Source organism: Narcine bancroftii, chromosome 3 (genome assembly GCF_036971445.1).
Source record: "Narcine bancroftii isolate sNarBan1 chromosome 3, sNarBan1.hap1, whole genome shotgun sequence".
NCBI lineage: Eukaryota > Metazoa > Chordata > Chondrichthyes > Torpediniformes > Narcinidae > Narcine > Narcine bancroftii.
In genome coordinates this window covers 276552572-276575750 of record NC_091471.1, presented here as the reverse complement: position 1 = coordinate 276575750, position 23179 = coordinate 276552572, and the positions used below count along the sequence as shown (strand labels likewise).

The window sequence follows — 23179 nt, the reverse complement described above, 5'->3', positions numbered from 1 at the left end:
ACCACAGGTATTGGTGTTCCCCATCACCTGATGCCCTCGTCCATGGTGGTAGAGGTTGGGGTTTGGGAGGTGTTGTTGGCGTGGCTCGTGTGAATAACTAGAGTGCACTTCACAGAGGATACACTCTGTAAACATTGCACCAGGGCAACGGATGGGGAAGCAATCCAAATATTGGATTTAAAGAGTGTTTCCAAAGATTTTCCTTCCTTGGATGATGCCCACCAGACTTTGTGAACCCCTGATAATGAGGCCTGTTCTGACAAACCTCATCTCAGTGTAACAGGCAAAGTTCCAACACTAGATATTCTGGAGCAGGCAAAGAATTTCTGGAGGAACATCGTGGGCTGAAGGAACTGTACAATGCTGTAATGTTCTATGTTCTTTTCATCATGTTCTTGTTCTATTAGGTCAGTCAGCATTCATGTGTAGAAAAGGTTGGGACCTTTTATCAGGACTAAAGGGAAGGGGGTGTTATTAAGTATATGAAGGGGAAAAGAAGCTGGGGATGGGACCCAAAAATTACAGGGCACCAGGTGTGAGAGGTCCCTCATACACATCAGAATACCCTCTTCCTTTCAATCTTGAAAAAGGGTCTCGACCCAAAATGTTGATTGATCACCTCTAATGCCTGAATCACTGAGTTGCTCTTGCAACTCCTTATCTGACCACAACTCCAGCATCAGCAAACCTTTGTGTTTCACTAGATATCCAGGTACCTCCTCATGTTTTCTGCAACTTTGATGGTTAGTTTGGTTTGGTCATGAGTGGTTCTAAAACCAAACACGCTAAAGTGATAGGAGAAGGTCATACTGTTAGGTGATGTCTCTGAATGGGAAAATGCAGGGGAGTGGGGCTGTGTTGGAGAATGGATTAGCTCATGTTAGAATGGGGAAGCAAACTTGATGGGCTGAATGGACTACCTGCTCCTCTATCTTATGGTCTTAAAATGGTGTTTTTTTTTAATTGATACAGAACTGGACTTTGCCAAAGGCCTGACCAAACTGATCCATACTTGTAGGCAAGCTATCACTCATGAGGTGAGAGGGAGTGTGAATGAGTTTAAATGCATTGTTAAATGTTACTGCTAAAATCTGATTTAAAATTCAATCAACCTGAACATTTATATTCTCCTGCATCAATTGAGGGTGGTGACAACTATTTTATCATGGTAAGTGTCCCAGTATATCACACTAAAGTCAAACTCTGGATAATCTCAGTGAGTCAGACAGGTTCCAAGGAGGACAATGGACAGTGAATGTTTTGGGTCAAAAGCCTGTTCCAGGGTGGAGAAAGGAGAGGGGTGTTAAAGGGAGGGACTGGGGTCTGTAGGTGATGGGTGGACCAAGGAGAGGTGGAGGATGACAGACAGGTATTTTCAGGAGGGATGGATGTGGAAGGGTGAAGGCGGAGAGAACTGGTGAAGGAAGGAGATTGGTGGGACCATATAGAGGGTTGGTGACTTGGTGGTGTGGAGGGGGAGGATAAGATGGAAGTGTAGGTGGTGGGTAGGTGAAGAAGATAAGGAAAGGAACTAGGTTACATGGGGCTGGAAAAAAAAGTGAGGGAACCATGTAACTGCTTTACTCTGTATTTGTGTCATCACTGCCACATCTGTCTTGAAACCAGTTGTGTCATATAGCACATATGGGTATTTTTAAAAAGCCAGATGCTTACATGAAGAAAAAAAGGAAGAGATAGCTACACCAATGGAATTAAAGTTTGTTTTATGCTCTTGGAGCTACATTCACCCAGATAAGTAGAGAGTATTTCATTGCACCCATCACTTGTGCCTTGAACACAGTGTTGCTCAGATTCCTGGAATAAGTTTAAAGAACAAACAGAACATATTCCAAAATTAGGTCAGAATTGTTACTATTTTTTAATGCTTATTTTGTTTTGCACTCAAGACCCTCGATAGTCATGGTGAGGAAATAAACTGGATTCGAAATTGGCTGGCTGGGAGACACCAGAAAGTGCTGGCGGATGATTGCTTCTCAAACTGGAGGCCTCAGAGATCAGTGCTGTGACCATTGTTGCTTGTCATACATATCAATGATCTGGGTGATAGTGTGGTGAATTGGATCAGTAAGTTTGCAGATGACACGAAGATTTGAGACTTTGTGGAGTGTGAGAAAGGCTTTCAAAGTTTGCTGCGGAGTCAGGAGCAGATGGAAAAATGGGCTGAAAAAATGTGTGAGGTGTTGCATTTTGGAAGGACAAACCAAGGTAGGAGATACACAGTAAATGGTCGGGCACTGACGAATGCGGTAGAACAGAGGGATCAGAGAATACAGATACATAATTCCCTGAAAGTGATAAAGGTCATATTGACCTTCACAAATCAAAATATTGTGTATAGGAGTTGGAAAGTTATGCTAAAGTGGCAGAAGACGTTGATGAGGCCAAATTTGGAGTGTTGTGTGCAGCTTTGGTCACTTAACTAAAGGAAAGATATCAATAAGATAGAAAGAGTGCAGAGATGATATATTAGGATGTTGCCTGGACTTGGATGAACTGAGTTACAGGGAAAGGCTAAACAGATTAGGTCTTTATTTCTTGTAGTGTAGAAGAATAAGGGGAGATATGATAGAGGTATACAAAATTATAAGGGGGATAGACAGAGTGTAGAGCTCGTCGAAAGAATCAAAGACTTGTTGATCCAAACCAAGGCTTTTATTAGCAAAAGACAGGAGCTCTTCACAGGTGGTCGACTAGTCCGGAATGATCCGACCTGGCTAGGGACACAACCCTTTAAGGCCCAGACAGTAGGCGTGGCTAAGCTCTCAGCCAATCGCTGTAAGCACAGTCTAGATACTGTAACTATATACATTGGTGATAGATCTGTACTATCACACAGAGTAAATGTAGATAGTTTTTTTCCACCGAGAGTAGGTGAGATACAAACCAGAGAACATGGGTTAAGGGTGGAAGGGGTAAAACTTAGGGGGAATATAGGGGAACTTCTTCACACAGAGAGTGGTGGGATTGTGAAACAAGCTGCCACCTGAAGTGGTGAATGTGGGCTCAATTTTAACTTTTAAGAAGAATGTGGACAGGTACGTGGATGGGAGGGGTATGGAGAGCTATGGACTAGGAGCAGTTCAGTGGGAGAATAATAGTACAGCGCAACTAGGAGGGCCATAAGAGCTGTTTTCTGTGCTGTATTGTTCTATGGTTTAATGGTTCTATCAGCTACTGCCTTCCTCTGGAAAGAACCCAAATTAGCATAGTTCAGTTAAGTTTGTCACAAATCTACAAGCACCAATGGACAATTGGTAGCAGTGTTGTACCTCTACAGAGGGAGAATATGCCTTTATTCTTTGAAGCATAACAAGTTTAAATTACTCTTCATTTGCACTATTTGTGTCTCCTTAGTATCACGTGCCTTTCCTGTCTATCTATTCTCTGGCACTGGAGCAGGACCTTGAATATGGACAGAATGTGATACAAGGTGTCAGCATCCTCCAGAATCAAACCTTTCTCCAGGTAAACCAAAACTGGAAAAAAAATGCAGACCTTAGATATCTGAATTAATACAGAGTGTGCTGGAAAAGTTCAGCAGGTCAGGCAATGTCTGCGGATAGAGAAATGTTTTGGAATAGAGACCTTTAATCAGAAGTCTCTGTGTACATGGTTAGCAGAGCAGTTAGTGCAACTCTGTTACAACACCAGTAACTCGGGTTCAAATCTGGCGCTGTGTGTAAGGAGTTTGTACGCTCTCCCCATATCTGTGTGGGTTTCCTCGGACCATTCAAAAATGGACTAGGGGGTGTAGGTCAAATGGGTGTAATTGGGTCGCATGGACTTGTGAGCTTAAAGGGCCTGTCTAAAAAAAACATTTTTAATTATAAGTGAAAAGCAACAACCTTGAGGAAGAGTTCTGGCCCGAAACGTTGACCATTTTTCTCCAACTGATACTGTTCCACCAGCTGATTTTTTCTCCAGATTCCAGCCTCTGCAATCTCCTGTACATCTTGAGAAAGTCTGAGGAGAGTAGGTGAGGGATAACACAATTCTCCAAATTTGGCCTCATCGGTAATATATCTTTATGACGTCAGTAATATATCTTTACGTCCGATGGAAGCCTGCTGAGTTCTTCCAGAATCTGTGGTTTTACTGCAATCACAGCATCTGCAGACTATTGTGTTTTACCATGTTCTGAGAAAACACTTGATTAGAAAACATGAAAAATAGCTTTTATTGCCTTCCATGGATGTTCTTGACCTGCTGAGATCCTCCAGCACTTTTGTTCTTCAGAATCAGAAAACCCCTTGTTCACCTATAAGGAGCCAGCCCCCTTGCGCTAAGAGCTTGCTTGGTTGCTTTATTTATACCATGGTTCCCTATCCTGGAGTAATACCCTGGGGTTTCTTTTAAAGTCTTTGCCAGTTTGGTTTGGAAGGTATACACTAGCTCACATGGAAGAGGTTGGTGAGAGGGGAAGGGAAAGAGTTTTTTATATAATTTAATTTTGAGGTACAGCTTGGTAATGTCCAGTCCATGAGCCTGCACGATCATCTTTCCTATACACCCATCTGACAAATTGACCTACCGATCTTGAATGACTTTGGGATGTGGGAGGAAACCCATGTGGTTATGGGAAGAATGTGCAAACTCCTCACAGACAGCAGCAGATTTGAACCCAAGTCACTGGTGCTGGAGTAGCATTATGCTAATTGCTACTGCCTTATGGATAGTTTGTGGAGAAAAGTGGGGGAGAGGAATGAAATATGAAAAAATATGTTGAAGAATGGGGAAGGAGGGAGAGGAAAGGGAAGGGAAAAAGAGAAGTGAAATAGGGAAGGAGAATAGAGTGGGAATAGGGAAAAATGAACAGGGAGAGAGGAAGAATAAAAGGGCAGGGTATGGGGGAGGGAGGGAATAAAATCAGGGAAGGTACCTAGGAGAATGCAGACAGCCCTGGAGATCAGGATGGGACTGGAGAATTCAGTACTGCATGGCATTGGCTCTACTTACTGATGTTCTCATTCATTAGTGAATGGCAGTGCCAAGGAAATGGTCAGAGACCTACACATCTACCCAGTTTGTCCTCTGAACTGGGCCGGAATGTTGGGCCATCGTTTGCCTTGTTTTTGTTGTAGCGTTACGATTGGACGTGTGGGGGAGCTGTTCACACTGAGCTTGGGTGATGATTTTGTTTCTACACAGCCGTTATCTGGGAGAAGATTGGATCATGAAAAGCGCAGAAAGGAAATTAAGGAGCAATGGCACCGAGCACAGAGGAAGCTGGTATGAGCATCAACCCCGTACATTACACGTTGGAGGTTCAACTGAAGCAAGGTTCATTTTGGTATCCTGAGTTAAACCCTAGAAGTGAAATTTGCTGCTGATAGTGTCCAGCATTGACACAAGGGGCTGAATGGCCTCCAGCATCATAAATTTCCAACACCACGGTGCTTTTACCATAAATGTAACTCAGTTAACTTAATTTTTAAATGTGCATCAATAATTTTTTTTACTGATTAGTATTGGCACAAGGGCTGAATGGCCTCCAGCGTCATAAATTTCCAACACCATGGTGCTTTTACCATAAATGTAACTCAGTTAACTTAATTTTTAAATGTGCATCAATAATTTTTTTTACTAAGTGATTAGTATCGGGACATATAATCCTGTACATCCCTCTTCCTCTCTACATCTCTCTCCTTCTCCCTCTCTTTATTTCTCTATCCTTCTTCTTCTCCCTCTCTCCCTCTCCTTCTCCCTCTCTTTCACTTTCTCCCCCTCTCCCAGTCCCTCTCCCTTTACCTCCCACACTTTCTGCCCTATCACCTTTGGACCCACCCCCAGCATCTCTCCCCCGTAAAGGTTCAAACCCAAAAGCTGGATGCTATCTGACCTGCTGAGTTCCTGCACCCATTCTTTGTCTGAAAGAGAATTGTAAACTCTGTCCTGTTTTCATTCATGCCCCTTGTTAATTTTAACCTTGTTGTTATTTTATTATCTCTTTCTCCCATTTTAAGCCATTAAGAGTTAATTATGCTCCAAAAATTGAATTGCCTTCCTCTCCCTGATACTACTTAGTTTTCAAAGTGTTAACTTGGTGTGGCTTTTAGGACAGTCACATTCTGGGTCATTTTCCAAATCCAATTATTCTTTTAACAATTTTTAAAGGCTTCCCACCTCTACCCCAATAAATATTCTCTTTTATTTTTCTGGTACAGGTATACCCCACTTTACAAAACTAGAGCATTCCTATGAAACCTTTCGTAAACCGAAATGGCATAAAGTGAAGACCCAGTCAATACTATTGAATGCTATTTTTGTAAAAGTGAAAACCCATTCAAATTTCTTTTGTAAAAGTGAATACAAGTTTATTCGTAAAAGTGAATTTTCGTAAAGCGAGTATTCAGTGTATACCTGTATTTGTGATAATCACGGAGTCCATGTTTTTCAAATGCAATAACTTTTAAGCCATGTTTCCAATGAAAAATGTTATAAAAGAAAATATTTATTTTGCTTGGGCTTATGTTTCAAAATAGTTATTAAATAAAATGGACCCACAGCGACTCCAGAGAACAGGAAAGCTCTGGAGAAATCATTTTCCTGTGCTGATCAGCTGTGTTAACAGTGGGTACTGGATAAAACCACAATAGGAAATGGGCTCCTTATATGTGCTAAAGAAAATGAAAAATGCACAGTAGACAGTCCATTGGCAGAGGAACTTGCATTAACCTTGACCCTTGCACAAGGTATAGACACCTAAAGTGAGTTACATCTTTTCACTTCTTTAAACTTCCCACACATTTCCTAAACTTTGAGAAATAAGTGTTGAGTCTGATTAAAGTTGGAAAGTTCAGTCTGTCTGCAGCCTGAATTGGAACATAGTATAATATAGACCATTTGGCTCAGAATGTTGTGCTGACTCTATATACCTACATAAAGAAAACTAACCCTATAGTTTTCTTTCATCCATGTACCTGTGTAAAAGTCTCTTAAATACCCCTATTGTTCCACCACTTACTCCTGGCAAGGCATTCCAATCCTCTGTGTAAAAAACTGACCTTAAGGTCTTCCCTAAACTTTCCTCCTTTCACTTTGCAAAGTCTGAAAAATTCAACTGTTAGTTTGTTCAGAATTCCCCTATGAAACAAATCAGAGGTTTCTCGCCCTCCAGGATCTCTCGGATGTATTTATCTAAATTCAATACATTTATTTTAAATATTGAATGTTATGAATTTACATTCAAATAACTTTAAAATGTTACTAACTTTAAAATGATCCAAAATCATCTAAGTAATTGAAAAAGTGGTATGGTCAGTTAGAGCAATGCAGTGATAGGGCTTGAATCCGACGCTGTATGTAAGGAGTTTGTATGTTCTCCCTGTGTCCGTGTCAGTTTTCCCCGGGACCTCCGGTTTCCTTCCACCATTTAAAAAATGTACTGGGGGTGTAAGTCAATTGGATGTAATTGGGCATCATGGGCTTGTTGGCCAGAAAGTCTAAATTTAAAAAAATAATAATAATTAAAATTTAATTTACATTTAAATTGAAAATTTAACATCTTTAATCTAGATGATTCTGAGCATCAAAAACAACTCAGTCCCAAAGAATTTGAAGTGGGGATCTTCCATCCAAAACAAATTTCCCAAAGATGCATTTTCATTACAAATTCAACCATTCACTTTTCCCTCTCTAATTTTCTCATCAAAAGCATTCACGCCCAGACAGCAATAACATTTCACTAGCGTCCAGTGATATCTCCATCTTTGGTCGCTGCATCTTGTGAGCCTTGATGAGGGATGTCAGATTCAGATTTAGATTTATTGTCAGAGTACATACATGACATCACAAGGTGAGGTGAGGCAGAATGATCACTTATTAGCAGTGCAAAAACTACTGACTCAATGTACACATGTAAACAAATAAAGAAAGGTAAATAAACTCACTGTGAAGTGCAGAGAAAAAAAAGCAATGAAGTGCAAAAGTCAGAGTCCTTAAATGAGCCCTGATTGAGTTTGTTGTTGAGGGTCTGATGCTGTTCCTGAACCTTGGGGTGCAAATCTTGTGGCTCCTAGACCTCTTTCCTGATGGTAACATTGAGAACAGAGCATGTCCTGGATAATGTAGATCCTTGATAATTGCTGCTGCTCTCCGACGGTAATACTCCCTGTAGATGTTCTCAGTGGTGGGGAGGGTTTTACCTGTGATGTCCTGGGCTGTGTCCATTACCTTTTGCAGGGTTTTATGCACAGAGGCATTGGTGTCCCCCATACCAGAGCATAATGCAGCCAGTCAGTGGGCTATTTGATCTTGGCTGTATCTTTGGCTAGGTTGTCATCGAACAATAACTAGGAACAGAGAGGTCGAATAGCCAATCAATGACTGTGTCACCATCGCCATTGTCTCAGTATACTCAGCCTGGAATATTCATGTTCTGAAGTGTTGAAGAAATGCTCCATAATCAATTGGAGAGCCACGAGGGGATAATTTTGCATTACTGAAAGTAAGTATGAGAGGCTTAGTTGGGACTGGGACAAGAGTTGAAAGATACAGTAAAAACCCTGTATCTGGAATTTAAAACAACCAACAGTCTCAAGCAACTAGCAAAAAAAATGCAAAAAAAAGTTTAAAAATATATGCAAGTTTAAAATTGGCGTGCCTCATCATTAGTTCACCAATCATGAAACAAGCAATCTAAAATGATCATAAAATTCACTTATCTGGCATCTACCAGTACTTACAGGTGCTAGATATCAAGGATTTTAGTGTATAACAGTACTAACTGCTGTAAAACTTCAAAAATAGCCTGCTTAATCTGAAGCAAACTCTTGTGTTTTGTGTGGAAATAACAGAAAGGAGAATTTAGCCAAATAAAAATATACAATTTGTGTCAATCCAATGAACTCCTGTCACTTGATGTAACTTTGGATTTTCACATCCTATTATCTCAGTGAAATCTTAACAATTAAAGCTCTTGAGCAAACAATGCAAAGTTGGAGGGGCTCCTCTGGTCAGGTAGCATCCGCAGAGATAAATGTTCAGTTAACATTTCAGGCTGGGCCCCTTTATCAAAAAGGGATTCCATCTTCAAATGTTCATTGTCAATTTCTCTCCATGGGGCAAAACAAGAAAGTCTGCGGACACAATGACTGGAGAAAATCAGCGGGTTACAGACCATACTTTATATAGTAAAGATAAAGACACATAACTGATGTTTTTTTTTGTTTTTGGACATCCTTACAAAGTGAAAGGATAAACATTTGGGAAGACATGTGGGTGCCTGGAATGCCTTGCCAGGGGAGGTTATAGAGGCTGGAATAATAGAGGCATTGAAGAGACTCTTAGACAGGCACATGGATGCAAGAAAAATAGCGAGTAGGGAGGATTTTGTGTTTTGGAATGTAGGTCGTTCAACATCATGGTCTGAAGGGCCTGTACTCTACTTTAATGTTCTATGTTTCGGGCCTCAGCTCTTTATCAAGGTATGATGAAGGGCTCAAGCCTCTGACGTCATTTAGGTATCTTTATCTTTCCTATAGGGCGGCACAGTTAGCATAGCAGTTAGCACTGCATCATTACAGTGACAGGAACCTGGGTTTGAGTCCGGCACTGTCTGTAAGGAGTTTGTACATTCTTCCATGCTTGGGTTTCCTCTGGGTGCTCCAGTTTCCTCCCACCCTTCAAAAACACATGGGGGTTTTAGGTCATTTGGGTGTAATTGGGCAGCATGGGCTCATGGGCCAGCAAGGCCTGTTACTGTTCTGTATGTCTAATATATAAAGTACGCTGTGTGACCTGCTGAGTTTCTCTGGCATTTTGTTTTCACTTCTCTCCATGGAGAGTCTGACCTACTGAGTTTTCCAGACTGTCTTTCTGTTTGTTCAAGATTAGGGTTGATGTATCTCTTAATAAAGGGATTTAGATTGGAATCTTGTATTGCAGTCTTGAAAGTAATTCTACATTTGGCAAATAACAGAGCTTCATCTGGCCCCTGTGTGGAGAACCAATGACATCTGACCCCTGCCTAGTAAATCAATCAGCCTTTCTGTTACTGTCTTCCAGCAAGAAGCTGAGGCCAACCTTAAAAAGGCAAAGCAGGCTTACATGCAACGCTCTGAGGAGCATGAGAAGGCCAAGTTCCTGACAGTGAAGGCTGAGGAAGACCAACAGAACACAAGCAGCAGTAACACCAGCAAGACTCTGGACAAAAAGAGAAGAACAGAGGAGGATGCACGCAATAAGGTACGCTCCACTTCCGCTCCTACAGAAAGGACTGCATTATTGCCTTCACTTCTTTTTGCACAAGGATAACTGAATACTTACTGTCGTTATAAAAGAATTTACTGTAAAATCCCTGGTATCCAGTGCTTATGAAGATCGGTAGTTGCTGGATGAGTGTATTTTCTGGTTGCTTGAGACTCACTCTTGCAATGCCTGTACCTGCATTAAAAATAAGCAGTTCAAAAGACAAAATTACTACATTGTACTTATACTGAACAAACACCACTTGCATGACTATATGAACCTCAAAGTATTTTACATTATTTTCAGTCACATTTTTGAAAACATTTAACCATCGCTGCAGCTACAAGTTCCTTCCCCTCCATGGAGTCGCCCGAAAGACGAACAATAACATTATTGATAATTAACCCTCCTCCCCCTCAGTTAAAGATAAAGCCTTTGCCCGGAGGGACTCTTACTAAACAGGGATAAGGAGACACTTTAAGAGAGTCACCCCAATGGCGAGCAGCCTCAACCATATAACAGTTTACAGTGCGGAAACAGGCAATATCAGCCCTTCAAGTCTGCGCCAGTCCTTCATCCTGGGTGACACTATTGCTGTTTCACACAACTTTATTCAAACAACCAAGGCACTCTGCTCGATATTTGTTCCCAACTTCACCAATGTTTATATGTTACTTCAGAGAACATAAACTTTTACAATTTTAAATGTGAGCATTTTTTACCTACGATTTTATTCTATTTACATTTTTTTATATTTATGATCCTTGATTTTTTTTTGGCTGGTTGCTTGAGGCTGCTGCTTACTTGAATTCTGGACACCAGGGGTTTTACTATATATTGCTGGGTCTTCATCGTTTTCGGTCATGATCCCAGAACTCCTTCCCCTCCACTACTGAGGGAGCATCTTCCCCAGAAGTACTCAGCAACTCTATCTCAAAGGCACTTAGTGATGGGCAATAAATGCTGGAGTTGTCAACTTTGTCCAGATCCCAAAATGAAGTTGTGGAATGACAAATGTCCCAAGGGATTTACCAGGATGGGTCAGGAGAAAGTGAGTTAAGTAAAGGTAGATCTGGGGAGATGAAGATGGCTCGTTTGGGGTGGGCAATGTTTCTTCCCACTTCATGCACAATATACCAATCCTAGTTTATCAAGATCTCTATTTATTTGTATTCATCTTCACCTTCCTCTTCATGTGTACTGCAAGATCCTTCTGATTTGCACTCCCCATAAAATGGCATTTTAACAAGTTAAGTTGGACCTTCACTGCCTCTGAGGAATCCTTGGGTGGATTTGGAGGACAGCACAAGGCTCAAACACTGGGGTGGTGAGCACAAGAATTTCCTTCATTTTAATCCCTTTTCCACTCCTGGGGTAGAGGCAGGCAGAGATTTCCCTTCACTTTTGAATCCATATTAAAAAGAAAACAAACCTCAACTCCTTAACATACTGGACTTCAGATTTTTTATTTTCTTTCTAAACTTGAGCACAAAATCAGTAGATGTGAGCAAACATAGGGAGAAGTGAAGACCATTCAGCTCTTCAGCTGTTATACTCCATGGTTAATCTCTACCTCTTGAATAAAATTTCATAAAATGTACGGCCATGCACTTTGATAGAAAAATAAACGGGCAGACTTTTTTAAATGTGAAAAAATTGAAAATACCCAGATACAAAGGGACCTAGGAGTCCGTGTTCAGGATAGCCTGAAGGTAAGCTTGCGTTTTGAGACAATGGTGAAGAAAATGAATACAATACTGACATTCATTTCAAGTGGAATAGAATATAAGAGCAGGGATGTGATGCTGCTGCTTTACAAGGCTCTGGTGAGACTTTATGGAGTATTGTGAGCAGTTTATGGCTCTTCGTTAAGAAAGGATAAACTGACATTGGAGAGGGTTCAAAGGAGGGTTCCGGGAATGAAAGGGTTATTAACTGAAGAGCATTTGACAGATCTTGCTGGTATTCATTGGAATTTAGGAGAATGAGGGTGATCTAATTGAAACATTTTGAATGTTGAAAGGCATGGACAGAGTAGATGCAGAAAGGTTGTTTCCCATAGTGGGAGAGTCTAGGACAAGAGGGCACACCTTTAGGATTGAAGGTGTCCACTTAAAACAGAGATGTGGAGGAATTTCTTCAGCCAGAGGGTAGTAAATCTGTGGAATTTGTTGCCACAAGCAGTTGCGGGTGTATTTAAGACAGAGATTTGATAGTTTCTTGATTAACCAGGACATCAAAGTATTTGTGGAGAAGGTTGGGCAGTGGGACTGATTGGGAAAATGAATCAGTTCGTGATTAAGTGGTGGGGCAGACCTGATGGGCTGAATCATCTATTTCTACGTCTTATGGTCTTATGGAATCTGTATCCAAAGAGAAATTATCTGTCTTGAAATTTTGACTTAACTTCTCCTAAGCTTATGGCGCAAGTTTCTGTTGAGAATTACTTAGCCTTCTGGTATTTGTGATTTTTATCTTCAATCCCTTCAGCTGATATTAAATATAATTTTTTATTGCATTGAATATTTTACACAGACCATTAGGCTCATGTATACTCTGCTGGCATTTACCCACCTCCTGTCTTTCTTCATCTAACTCCTGTAGTGCTAGGAAAAGGGACCGTGGCTGACTTAACAGGTCAGGCAACTAGTCAAGAGGAAGAAGGAAGTAGACATTAGATATAGGAAGCAGGAAAAAGGAAGGCCTCATAAGAAGTATATGGAAGCCAGGAAGGAGCTTAAGAAAGGATGTCGGAGATCTGGAAGGGGGCCTGAGAAGGCCTTGGGACGTAGGATTAAGGAGAACCCTAAGGTGTTCTATGCGTATGTGATAAACAAAAGGATGAGGGTAATGAAGGTGGAGCCACTAAAGGAGGCAACATGTGCTGAGGTGGAGGAGGTTGGGGAGGTCCTGACTGAAAACTTTGTGTCAGTATTCACTAGAGAAAAGGATTTTGATCACGGAGAGGTGGAAATTGAAGATGTCTGTGTGCTGGACAATGTGGAGATCAAGGAATTAGAAGTGTTGGAACTTCTTAAAAATGTCAAGATTGATAAGTCCCTGGGCTGGACACAATCTACCCCAGGCTGCTGTGGGAAGTGAGAGAAGAGATAGCTGGGGCAGTAGCGATGATCTTTGAATCCAGAGAATTGGAGAATGTCAAATGTAATCCCTTTGTTTAAAAAAGGTAATAGGGAGATTCCTGGAAATTATAAACCAGTGAGTCTTATGTCAGTGGTGTGCAAACTAATGGAGAGGATTCTTAAGGATAGGATCCTTTGGAGAAATACAGTTTACTTAAGGTTAGTCACCATGGCTTTGTGAAGGGAAGGTCATGCCTCACGAGTCTGAGTTTTTTGAGGAGGTAACAAAAGAAATTGATGGGGTAAGGTGGTATATGTGGTCTACATAGATTTTAGTAAGGCATTTGACAAGATCTCCCACAAGAGACTCATCCAGAAAGTCATGAGGCACGGGATCAGTGGAACCTTGGCTGTGTGGAGAAATAATTGGCTTGGAGGTAGAAAGCAAAGAATAGTTGTGGAAGGAAAGTTTTCTGCTTGGAGGTCAGTGACTAGTGGAGTGCCACAGGGATCTGTTTTAGGACCCCTGCTCTTTGTGATTTTTATAAATTACCTGGATGAAGAAGCGGAAGGATGGGTCAGCAAGTTTGCGATTGACATGAAGGTTGGAGGAGATGTGCACGGAGTTGAAGGTTACAAGAGGATGTAGACAGGATGCAGAGTTTGCCATTAAAATGATAGATGGATTTCAATCCAGATAAGTGTGAGATGATGCACTTTGGAAGGACTAACCAGAAGGCTGAGTACAGGGTTAATGGTCGGTTACTTAAGAGTGTGGATGAACAGGATGCAAATCCATACTTCCCTCAAGGTCACTCCACAGAGTTAAGAAGGTTAATGGGGTGCTCAGATTCATTAATGGGGGATTGAATTCAGGAGTAGAGGTCATGTTTCAACTCTACAAATCTCTGGTATTGTGTTCAGTTCTGGACACCTCATTATAGGAAGGATGTGGAAGTTGTGAAGAGGGTGCAGAGGAGAAATAACAGGATGCTGCCTGGATTGGGAAACAAGTCTTATGAGGTAAGTTTAGCAGAGCTGGGACTTCACTTTGGAACCTGGAAGGATGAGAAGAGACGATAGAGGTCTACAAGATTATGAGAAGCATAGATAGGGTGGACAGCCAGCATCTGTTTCCCAGGGCAGGATCAGCAAACCCAGAGGACATGTGTGCAAAGTGAAGGGAGGGAAGTTTAGGGGAGACGTCAGGGGCAAGTTTTTTACATGGAGAGTTGTGGGGGCCTAGAATGCATTTCCAGGGATGGTGTGGAGGCTGGAACACTTGGGCATTGAAGAGACTCTTAGACAGACACATGGATGAAAAGAAAATAGAGGGTTATGGAGTAGGGAGGGTTTAGTATATTTTTTAGAAGGAATATATGGGTCACAACATCAAGGGCCTGTACTGTGCTGTATTGTTTTAAGTTCTATGTACTCTTCAGGCTGATGAAGCTGAAGCAACCTACAGAACATGCATCGCAGATGCCAAGACACAAAAACAAGAGCTGGAAGATGTGAAAGTGAATGTACTGCGTCAGATCCAGGAAGTCATCCGACAGAGTGACCAGACGCTAAAATCTGTGCGTGTTCTTCCACTCTTCTGCTTCAGTAAAGTATATATTTCTGTTTGGTCTGAAAGAGGAAACAGCAGAGATAGCAGACTGTTGCAGGAAGAATGAAGGCTGGTCAGAGGTTAAAACTTTAACCTAACATAAGAAATTGGGGCAGGAGTCGGCCACCTGGCCCATCGAGCCTGCTCCACCATTCAGTAAGATTATGGCTCATTTTGTTCCACTTACCCATCTGTTCACCATAGCCCTTAATTTCTCCAAAAATCTATCAGTGTTTTAATGCTTTCAATGAGGAAGCCTTCACTGCTTCCTTGGACAGAGAATTTCATAGATTCGCTGCTCTCTGGGTAAAGCAGTTCCTCCTCATCTCTGTCTTAAGTTTACTCCCCCAAATCTTGAGGCTGAGTTCTTTAGTTCTAGGCTCACCTACCAGTGGAAACAACCTCTCTGCCTTATCTATTCCTTTCATCATTTTATTTGTTTCTATAAAATCTCACTCTTTTCTTTCTGAACTCCGATGATTATAATAAAAACACACAGAAATGCTGGAAGAACTCAGCCTGTCATGCAGCATTCATGGGAGGTAATATATTGTGGACATTTCAGGTCTGTGCCCTTCTTCAAGGAATAAGCAAAGAACAGGAAGCATTTCTGTGTGTTTTTATTACAATCACAGCATCTGCAGACTTTTATTTTTCACTTCATGCACATAATACAGGCTACTCAATCTCTCCTCATAGGCTAACCCCATCATTCCCAAAATCAATCTGGTGAACTTCCTCTGCATCGCCTCCACATCCTGTATATCCATCCTCAAGTCAGGAGACAACAACTGCACTCAGTACTCCAGTGCAGCCTCACCCCCACCATGTTCACTTGTAGCAGAACCTCCCTGCTCTCCAATTCAATCCCTCAAGCAGTGAGGGTCAACGCTGCCTGGATGATAGGTTTAATATCTCGCAGGGATGACACAAGGCAAGTGCACACCATTTCATCAATTTCTGCTGTTACTCTCTAATCTGTTGCTGCCACTTTGTGTACCTTGGGCTCAAACACACGCGCCACTTAGTGACTCCTGAAGAACAGGTGAAGGTGAATGTAAACACACACTTAACCCATAGGGAAAATGGGTCATATCATTGCCAGAATTATCTTTGGCAAATGTGTAATGGCCATATGGTAGGAGCTGAGGTACATATACAATCAAATGTAAAGATAGGAATTATCTTTATTAATGAAGAAGTTAAAAGCTTGGAGCATTTGCAATATGTTAGAGGTCTGATTTGAATTTTTAAAGCCATTCATCTCATTTTCTGTACCAGCTTTGAGCAGAGCAATGCAAACATTTTCCTTTGCAAATTTATATTTAAGTGCCTGACCAATGCCCTTTTGATAACCCTGAATGGCCTTGCCTCCATCTCATCTCTCCAGCGAATCATAGATTCTAACCACTTTGAAAAAACGGAAGTATTTCAATAGAAAATCCAAATTTTGCTTACTCTATCCGAGTCTCTTTGCTGGAATTTTCAGGCCACCATCTCCTACTACCAGATGATGCATATGCAGACGGCTCCCCTTCCAGTCCACTTTCAGACCTTGTGTGAGAGCAGCAAGCTGTATGACCCAGGCCAGCAGTATGCATCTTATGTCAAGGACCTCCAGATGGAGGCTGAAACAGAAGCACATTATGATTTTGAATGCTATTCATCACAGATGACCTGGTATGTTCGTTTTTTAATGGACTCTTTACTCATTTCCTCGACTTGTTCTTTTAGCTGGAGCCACTTGTGTGAGGGAGAGTTCTTTTCAATGATTGTCTATTGGTTTCTCTAAGTAAAATTCCATTGATCCAGTGTGCTTTTTATCTTCTTTTTTTAGATTAATTTGTTAAACATGGGTTCAAATATGGTTGTCATCGATCATATCATTAAATAAGACAAAATTTACCCTTTGTTTAGATAGAGATTGTTTAATTTAGTCTTATTTGTTTTCTATCCAGAACTATATTTGAATATATTATGACAAGCAGATAGGCAGTTAATTACCATATTGATAAAATGTATTAATTTAAAGAAATATTGTTAAATAAACAAATATAGACAATTTTTCAATTTATTATTTAATTTGTGATTTATTATGTCCTGTTGTTTGTTATATTAGAAGACTTTGCATGTAGGATTTATATGTTAAACTCAATAAAAACATTTGAAAAAGAAAAGGGAACTGGAAGAGAGTGCAGATACTGGAACCTTGAGCAAAGAGGAGCTGGAGGCCATTCAGTAGATCAGGTCTATCCTTGAAGGGAGATGGCAGTCAACGTTTTGATTTGGTACCCTTTATCAAGACTACTGTGAAGGCATTACAGCAAGCATAAAGGTTCGGTGGGGGGGAGGGGGGGTGGTGGGAGGATGGGATAAGGGGATGAGATGAACCAAAAGCCAAGAGGACACTGATGACTTGGAACGTTGGTGGTGCTGGATTAACAGGTATTCTGGCCTTTAAATTCACCTTTCTTTTAGATGGTACATGGAATTTTTCTTTTAATGAATCTGCTAAGTTTGAAGGAGCGCACAATTTCAAGGGAATATCAGGAAACACATAGCATGGTCAGCATAGGGGTTAGCGCGATGCTGTTACAGCACCTGCGATCGGGCCCAGGGTTCAAATCCCGCGCCATCTGTTAGGAGATTATATGTTCTTCCCATGTCTGCATCGGTTTTCCCCAGGGACTCCAGTTTCCTCCCACAGTTCAACATACTGGGGTTGTAGGTCAATTGGGTGTAATTGAATGGCAAATGCTTGTGGGCCAAAAGTGCCTGTTAGTGTACTTAATGTATAAAAGAAATCTGATGGATTTCAAGGGAACACAAGAACTGGGGCCTTAGTATGCAAAAGAGAATGTACCACTCAATGAGTCTCATGTTCAATAGTCGGAGAGAGGATCATTGGAGTGTTATTACTTTGTCCAAGCCAAGTTACCCCTGAGGAGTTAATCGTGGATGTTCAATGTGATTGGTCAATATCAATGGGGGCGCCATGGTTAGCATAGTGGTTAGTGCCAGCGCCCGTGACCAGGGTTCAAACCCAGCACTGTCCGCAGGAGTGCAGAGCTGACAGAGCTCACCGGACCATTGGCACCTCATGGGACCACTCCAGGTACCTCAATGGGCAGCTTCAGCACCTCCTTGTTGCCGTTTCTGGTGAGCACTGGTACCTACAAAATTAGCACTGCATCCCTGGCTATCTGCAAGGAGTTTGTAGCTCTCCCCTTGCTTGTGTGGGTTTCCTCCAGTTGCTTCGGTTTATTCCCACCCTTCAAAACATATGGAGGTTGTAGGTTAATTGGGGTATTTTTGCAGCATGTACTTGTGGGACAGAAGGGCCTGTTATCTAAATAAAACAATAAATTAAAACAATGAGCTACATCAAGGAAAGTACAACTTTTAGAATAAATATTTAACTAGATGCCAGGATGAGTCAAATCATTTAAGTTCGCTTTCTTCTCCATCCATAATGATTTGCTTTTTCATATAAGACCTGATGACTCTCTTAGTATTGTGGATTTTGTGTAAAGAAATGAAAAAAATGCATAATAAGTTATCCAGATAGTCAGATGTATGCAACAAATACAGAACAATGGGCACAATACAGTTCAAATACATGTACTCATTGAGTATTTTCTCAAGATACTTTTCTGCCTGGTGTCACAAGATCAAACCAACAACCACACAGAAGGCATATCACACAGGGGTAAAGATGAACAATTACTTTATTAACAAAAAATTCACCTTCAAACTTTAATTCAAAATCCCCCCCCCCCTTTTTATAACAATGCCCAATGGTTACTATAACAGTGTAAAACGAATAAATTCCCCAGCCTAAGTCTAAGCTACACTTCCAACCAGCCCACAGAAAAACCTAGACACAAAACAAACACAAGACTCACAAAACTTTGATCTCAACTGAAGCAAAGAACATAAACAAAATTCATTTTGTTTGGTAAACTGAAGCCAAAAGATCTTTGAGAGAGAGAGAGAGAGAGAGAGAGAGAGAGAGAGCACAAAATTTGAAGTTGTCTTGTGTTGCTGCAGAGAGAGGAACAACTGGCTTAGTCCGGATCCTTCTGCTGTTATCTAAATAAAACAATAAATTAAAACAATGAGCTACATCAAGGAAAGTACAACTTTTAGAATATATGTTTAACTAGATGCCAGGATGAGTCAAATCATTTAAGATCGCTTTCTTCTCCATCCATAATGATCTGCTTTTTCATATAAGATCTGATGACCAGCATTGTGAATTTTGTGTAAAGAAATGAAAAAAAATGCATAATAAGCTGAATGTTCATCCTTTTTGAAATCCCAACATTCTAAACTGTCCTCCAGACCATGACTCATGCTCTGGGCCTTCTTCCACTCCACAGCACCACCAGTGGTAGTTTATCGTCCAAGTCCAGAAAGTTTTAGTTCATTTTCTGCATATCCTCAGTCCATCTCCCACTCTCTCAGCAGTCCACCTTCACCTTGGCTCTCTAAGGCAAACTGTCACTTTTTAACAAAAAAACCACACAACACATCAGCCAATACACAACACAGAACTCTGTAACACTGGTAAATTAAGTTTTCACAATAATCCAGCTGCCTCATTTTCAATATTTAATTATGGCTGAAATATGTCTATGGTTTGCTATTCTTTGGAGGTATACTTTCTAGTTAACAAAAATATTTAAGCTTATTTGTCACCAAGTACCTAGTATAGTGAGGAGGGTTCTTTTGTTGGCAGACCAACAGGTTATCTCTAACATTATATGCAGCTGGGTACAGAACACAATTTACAGAGTATAGGATTACAATGAAAAAGAACGTCAATGAGATTTAAAAGAAGAATATTCATAACATATTGAGTACAGGGAGAGCAGAGTAGATGTTTTAGGAAGGTAAGACCATAAGACGATAAGACATAGGAGCAGAAATAGGCTATTTAGCCCATCAAGTCTGCCCTGCCATTTAATCATGAGTGGATCCATTTCCCACTCAGCCCCACTGCCCGACTTTCTCCCCATAACATTTGATGCTCTTGCTAATCAAGAATCTATTAATCTCTGTCTTAAATACATCCAATGATCCCTGACCTCCACAACTGCCTGTGGAAACAAATTCCACAGATTTACTACCCTCTGGCTGAAGAAATTCCTCTGCATCTATGTTCTAAGTGGACGCCTTCAATCCTGAAGCTATGTCCTCTTGTCCTTAACTTTCCCACCTTGTGAAAAATAAACCTTTCTACATTTACTCTGTCCACGCCTTTCATCATTTGAAATGTTTCAATGAGATCCCCCCTCATTCTCCTAAATTCAAATGAATACAACCCAAGAGCTCCTCATATAATTCTTTCATTCCAGGTATCATGCCAGTTAACCTTCTTTACATCCTTTTCAACATCAGCACAACTTTATTTAAACAAGGAACCCAAAACTGCTTACAATGCTCCATGAGGTCTCACCAATGCCTTATTAAGCCTCAACATCACATCCATGTTCTTTTATTCTATTCCTCTTTTGCTACTGAGATTTTAAAACCCAAGATTGTTTGGGAATCAGCAAGGCTTTTAGACACACCAGCTGTTCTTGTCATAAACCATAAGACCACAAGACACAGGTGTAGAAATAGGCTATTGAAGTGAGTCTGTTCCACCATTTAATCATGAGCTGATCCATATTTTGACTCAGCACCACTGCCTGGCCTTCTCCCCACAACCTTTGATGCTCTGGCTAATCAAGAACCTATCAACCTTAAATGCACCCAATGACCTGGTCTCCACAACTACTTATGGTAACAAATTCCACGGATTTACCACCCTCTGGCTGAAGAAATTCCTCTGCGTTTCTGTTCTAAGTGGATGCTTGATTTCTAAATGAAATAAACTCTGTTTTTTGGAACTAGAAAAGAAAGTGGGAAGGGACAATAATAAGCCTGAGGTGGCGGGGGGGGGGGGGGTGGTGGGTAGCAAGGGGCCAAGAGGTGATAGCATACTGGACAAAGGAAAATGTAAGTGGTGGAGGGAGAGGGGAGGAGAGCACAGGGAGGAAGAAAAGTAAGAACAGAAATGGGTAATGGACAAATGGAAACAGTGGAACTGGATCAGGGAGGGGGGGGTGACTGGAAAAGTCAATGTTCATGCTGTTAGACATTTAGCTACCCAGGTGAAATATGATCTATCATTCCTTGAGTTTACGTTTGGCCTCAGATTCAGAATCAGAATTTAATGTCATGAAGGTAACACGAAATTGGTTGTGTTGTAGCAGCATTATAGTGCAAATATTGCGATAATTACATTTAAAAATAAACAGTGCAAAAAGAAGTGAACGTGAGGCAGTGACTGGAACATTGTCCATTCAGAAATCTTATGTTCAGGGAAAGAAGTTGTTTCTGTACTGTTAGGTGTTCATCTTCAGGCTCCTGTACCTCCTTCCTAACTGTAGCAGTGTGAAGAGGACATGGCCTGAGGGTCCTTGAGGATAGAGGGTGCTTTCTTGAGACACCTCCTCTTGAATATGTCCATAATGGAGTAAAGACTAATGATGGCACAGGCCAAATTCACAACACTCTGTACTTTTTTTCCTGTCCTGTGTATTGGCACCTCCATACCAGACAGTGATTCAACCTGTCAGAATGCTCTCCACCTGTAGAAATTTGCTAGTCTTCGGTGACGTACCAACACTCCTCACAAAATATATTCTAGGAATGGATAAGGCCATGGAGGGGAATTCAAATTAGTAAACTAGGAGAAGCTGGGGAGATTCAATGGGTCAGACAGTGCATTAATTTTGGATCAAGACCTTTTATTGAAAACCTCAGGTCACAATAAAGGATTCGCATTCAAAATGTTTACTGACCATCTCTCTCTATGGGTGCAGCCTGACCTGCCGTGACCATCTCTCTCTTTGGGTGCAGCCTGACAATCTCTCTCTATGGGTGCAGCCTGACCTGCCGTGACCATCTCTCTCTTTGGGTGCAGCCTGACGTGCCGTGACCATCTCTCTCTTTGGGTGCAGCCTGACCTGCCGTGACCATCTCTCTCTTTGGGTGCAGCCTGACCTGCCGTGACCATCTCTCTCTTTGGGTGCAGCCTGACCTGCCGTGACCATCTCTCTCTTTGGGTGCAGCCTGACCTGCCGTGACCATCTCTCTCTTTGGGTGCAGCCTGACCTGCCGTGACCATCTCTCTCTTTGGGTGCAGCCTGACAATCTCTCTCTATGGGTGCAGCCTGACCTGCCGTGACCATCTCTCTCTTTGGGTGCAGCCTGACCTGCCGTGACCATCTCTCTCTTTGGGTGCAGCCTGACAATCTCTCTCTATGGGTGCAGCCTGACCTGCCGTGACCATCTCTCTCTTTGGGTGCAGCCTGACCTACCGTGACCATCTCTCTCTTTGGGTGCAGCCTGACAATCTCTCTCTATGGGTGCAGCCCGACCTGCCGTGACCATCTCTCTCTTTGGGTGCAGCCTGACCTGCCGTGACCATCTCTCTCTTTGGGTGCAGCCTGACCTGCCGTGACCATCTCTCTCTTTGGGTGCAGCCTGACAATCTCTCTCTATGGGTGCAGCCTGACCTGCCGTGACCATCTCTCTCTTTGGGTGCAGCCTGACCTGCCGTGACCATCTCTCTCTTTGGGTGCAGCCTGACAATCTCTCTCTATGGGTGCAGCCTGACCTGCCGTGACCATCTCTCTCTTTGGGTGCAGCCTGACCTACCGTGACCATCTCTCTCTTTGGGTGCAGCCTGACAATCTCTCTCTATGGGTGCAGCCTGACCTGCCGTGACCATCTCTCTCTTTGGGTGCAGCCTGACCTGCCGTGACCATCTCTCTCTTTGGGTGCAGCCTAACCTGCCGTGACCATCTCTCTCTTTGGGTGCAGCCTGACAATCTCTCTCTATGGGTGCAGCCTGACCTGCCGTGACCATCTCTCTCTTTGGGTGCAGCCTGACCTGCTGTGTCCCTCCAACTTCATTTTAAATCACCACCACAGCCTTCAAAATCACTTACTCTCTTATTTGGTATTTCAAATATATTGAGTATTCCGATGACCAAATAATTGCTGTGAATGGTATAACATTTTACTCTTTAAAATGCCAATGCCAAGTTATAACCAGAAATCATGAGTCAGAATATAGGGTGGAGATCAAGAACTTGGTTAGGTGGTACCAGAACAACAATCTTGCTCTCGACATCACCAAGACAAAGGAGCCAATTGTTGATTGTAGGAAGGAGAAGGTGAGGGACCGTTCACCAGTCTGCATTGATGGATAGGAGGT

At 41.8% G+C, this 23179-nt stretch overlaps 1 protein-coding gene across 6 annotated transcripts in view; it reads left to right on the top strand.

Annotated features, from left to right (window-relative positions):
• Nucleotides 1-23179, top strand: part of LOC138758813 (rho GTPase-activating protein 45-like) — a 171551-nt gene that overhangs the window by 123077 nt on the left and 25295 nt on the right. For all 6 annotated transcript variants that reach the window (XM_069928204.1, XM_069928206.1, XM_069928203.1 and 3 more), the window contains 6 exons: nucleotides 973-1037; nucleotides 3376-3486; nucleotides 5170-5250; nucleotides 10027-10206; nucleotides 14735-14872; nucleotides 16394-16584. In XM_069928204.1, coding sequence (XP_069784305.1) covers nucleotides 973-1037; nucleotides 3376-3486; nucleotides 5170-5250; nucleotides 10027-10206; nucleotides 14735-14872; nucleotides 16394-16584 — 766 coding nt within the window. The remainder of the gene's footprint in view (nucleotides 1-972; nucleotides 1038-3375; nucleotides 3487-5169; nucleotides 5251-10026; nucleotides 10207-14734; nucleotides 14873-16393; nucleotides 16585-23179) is intronic.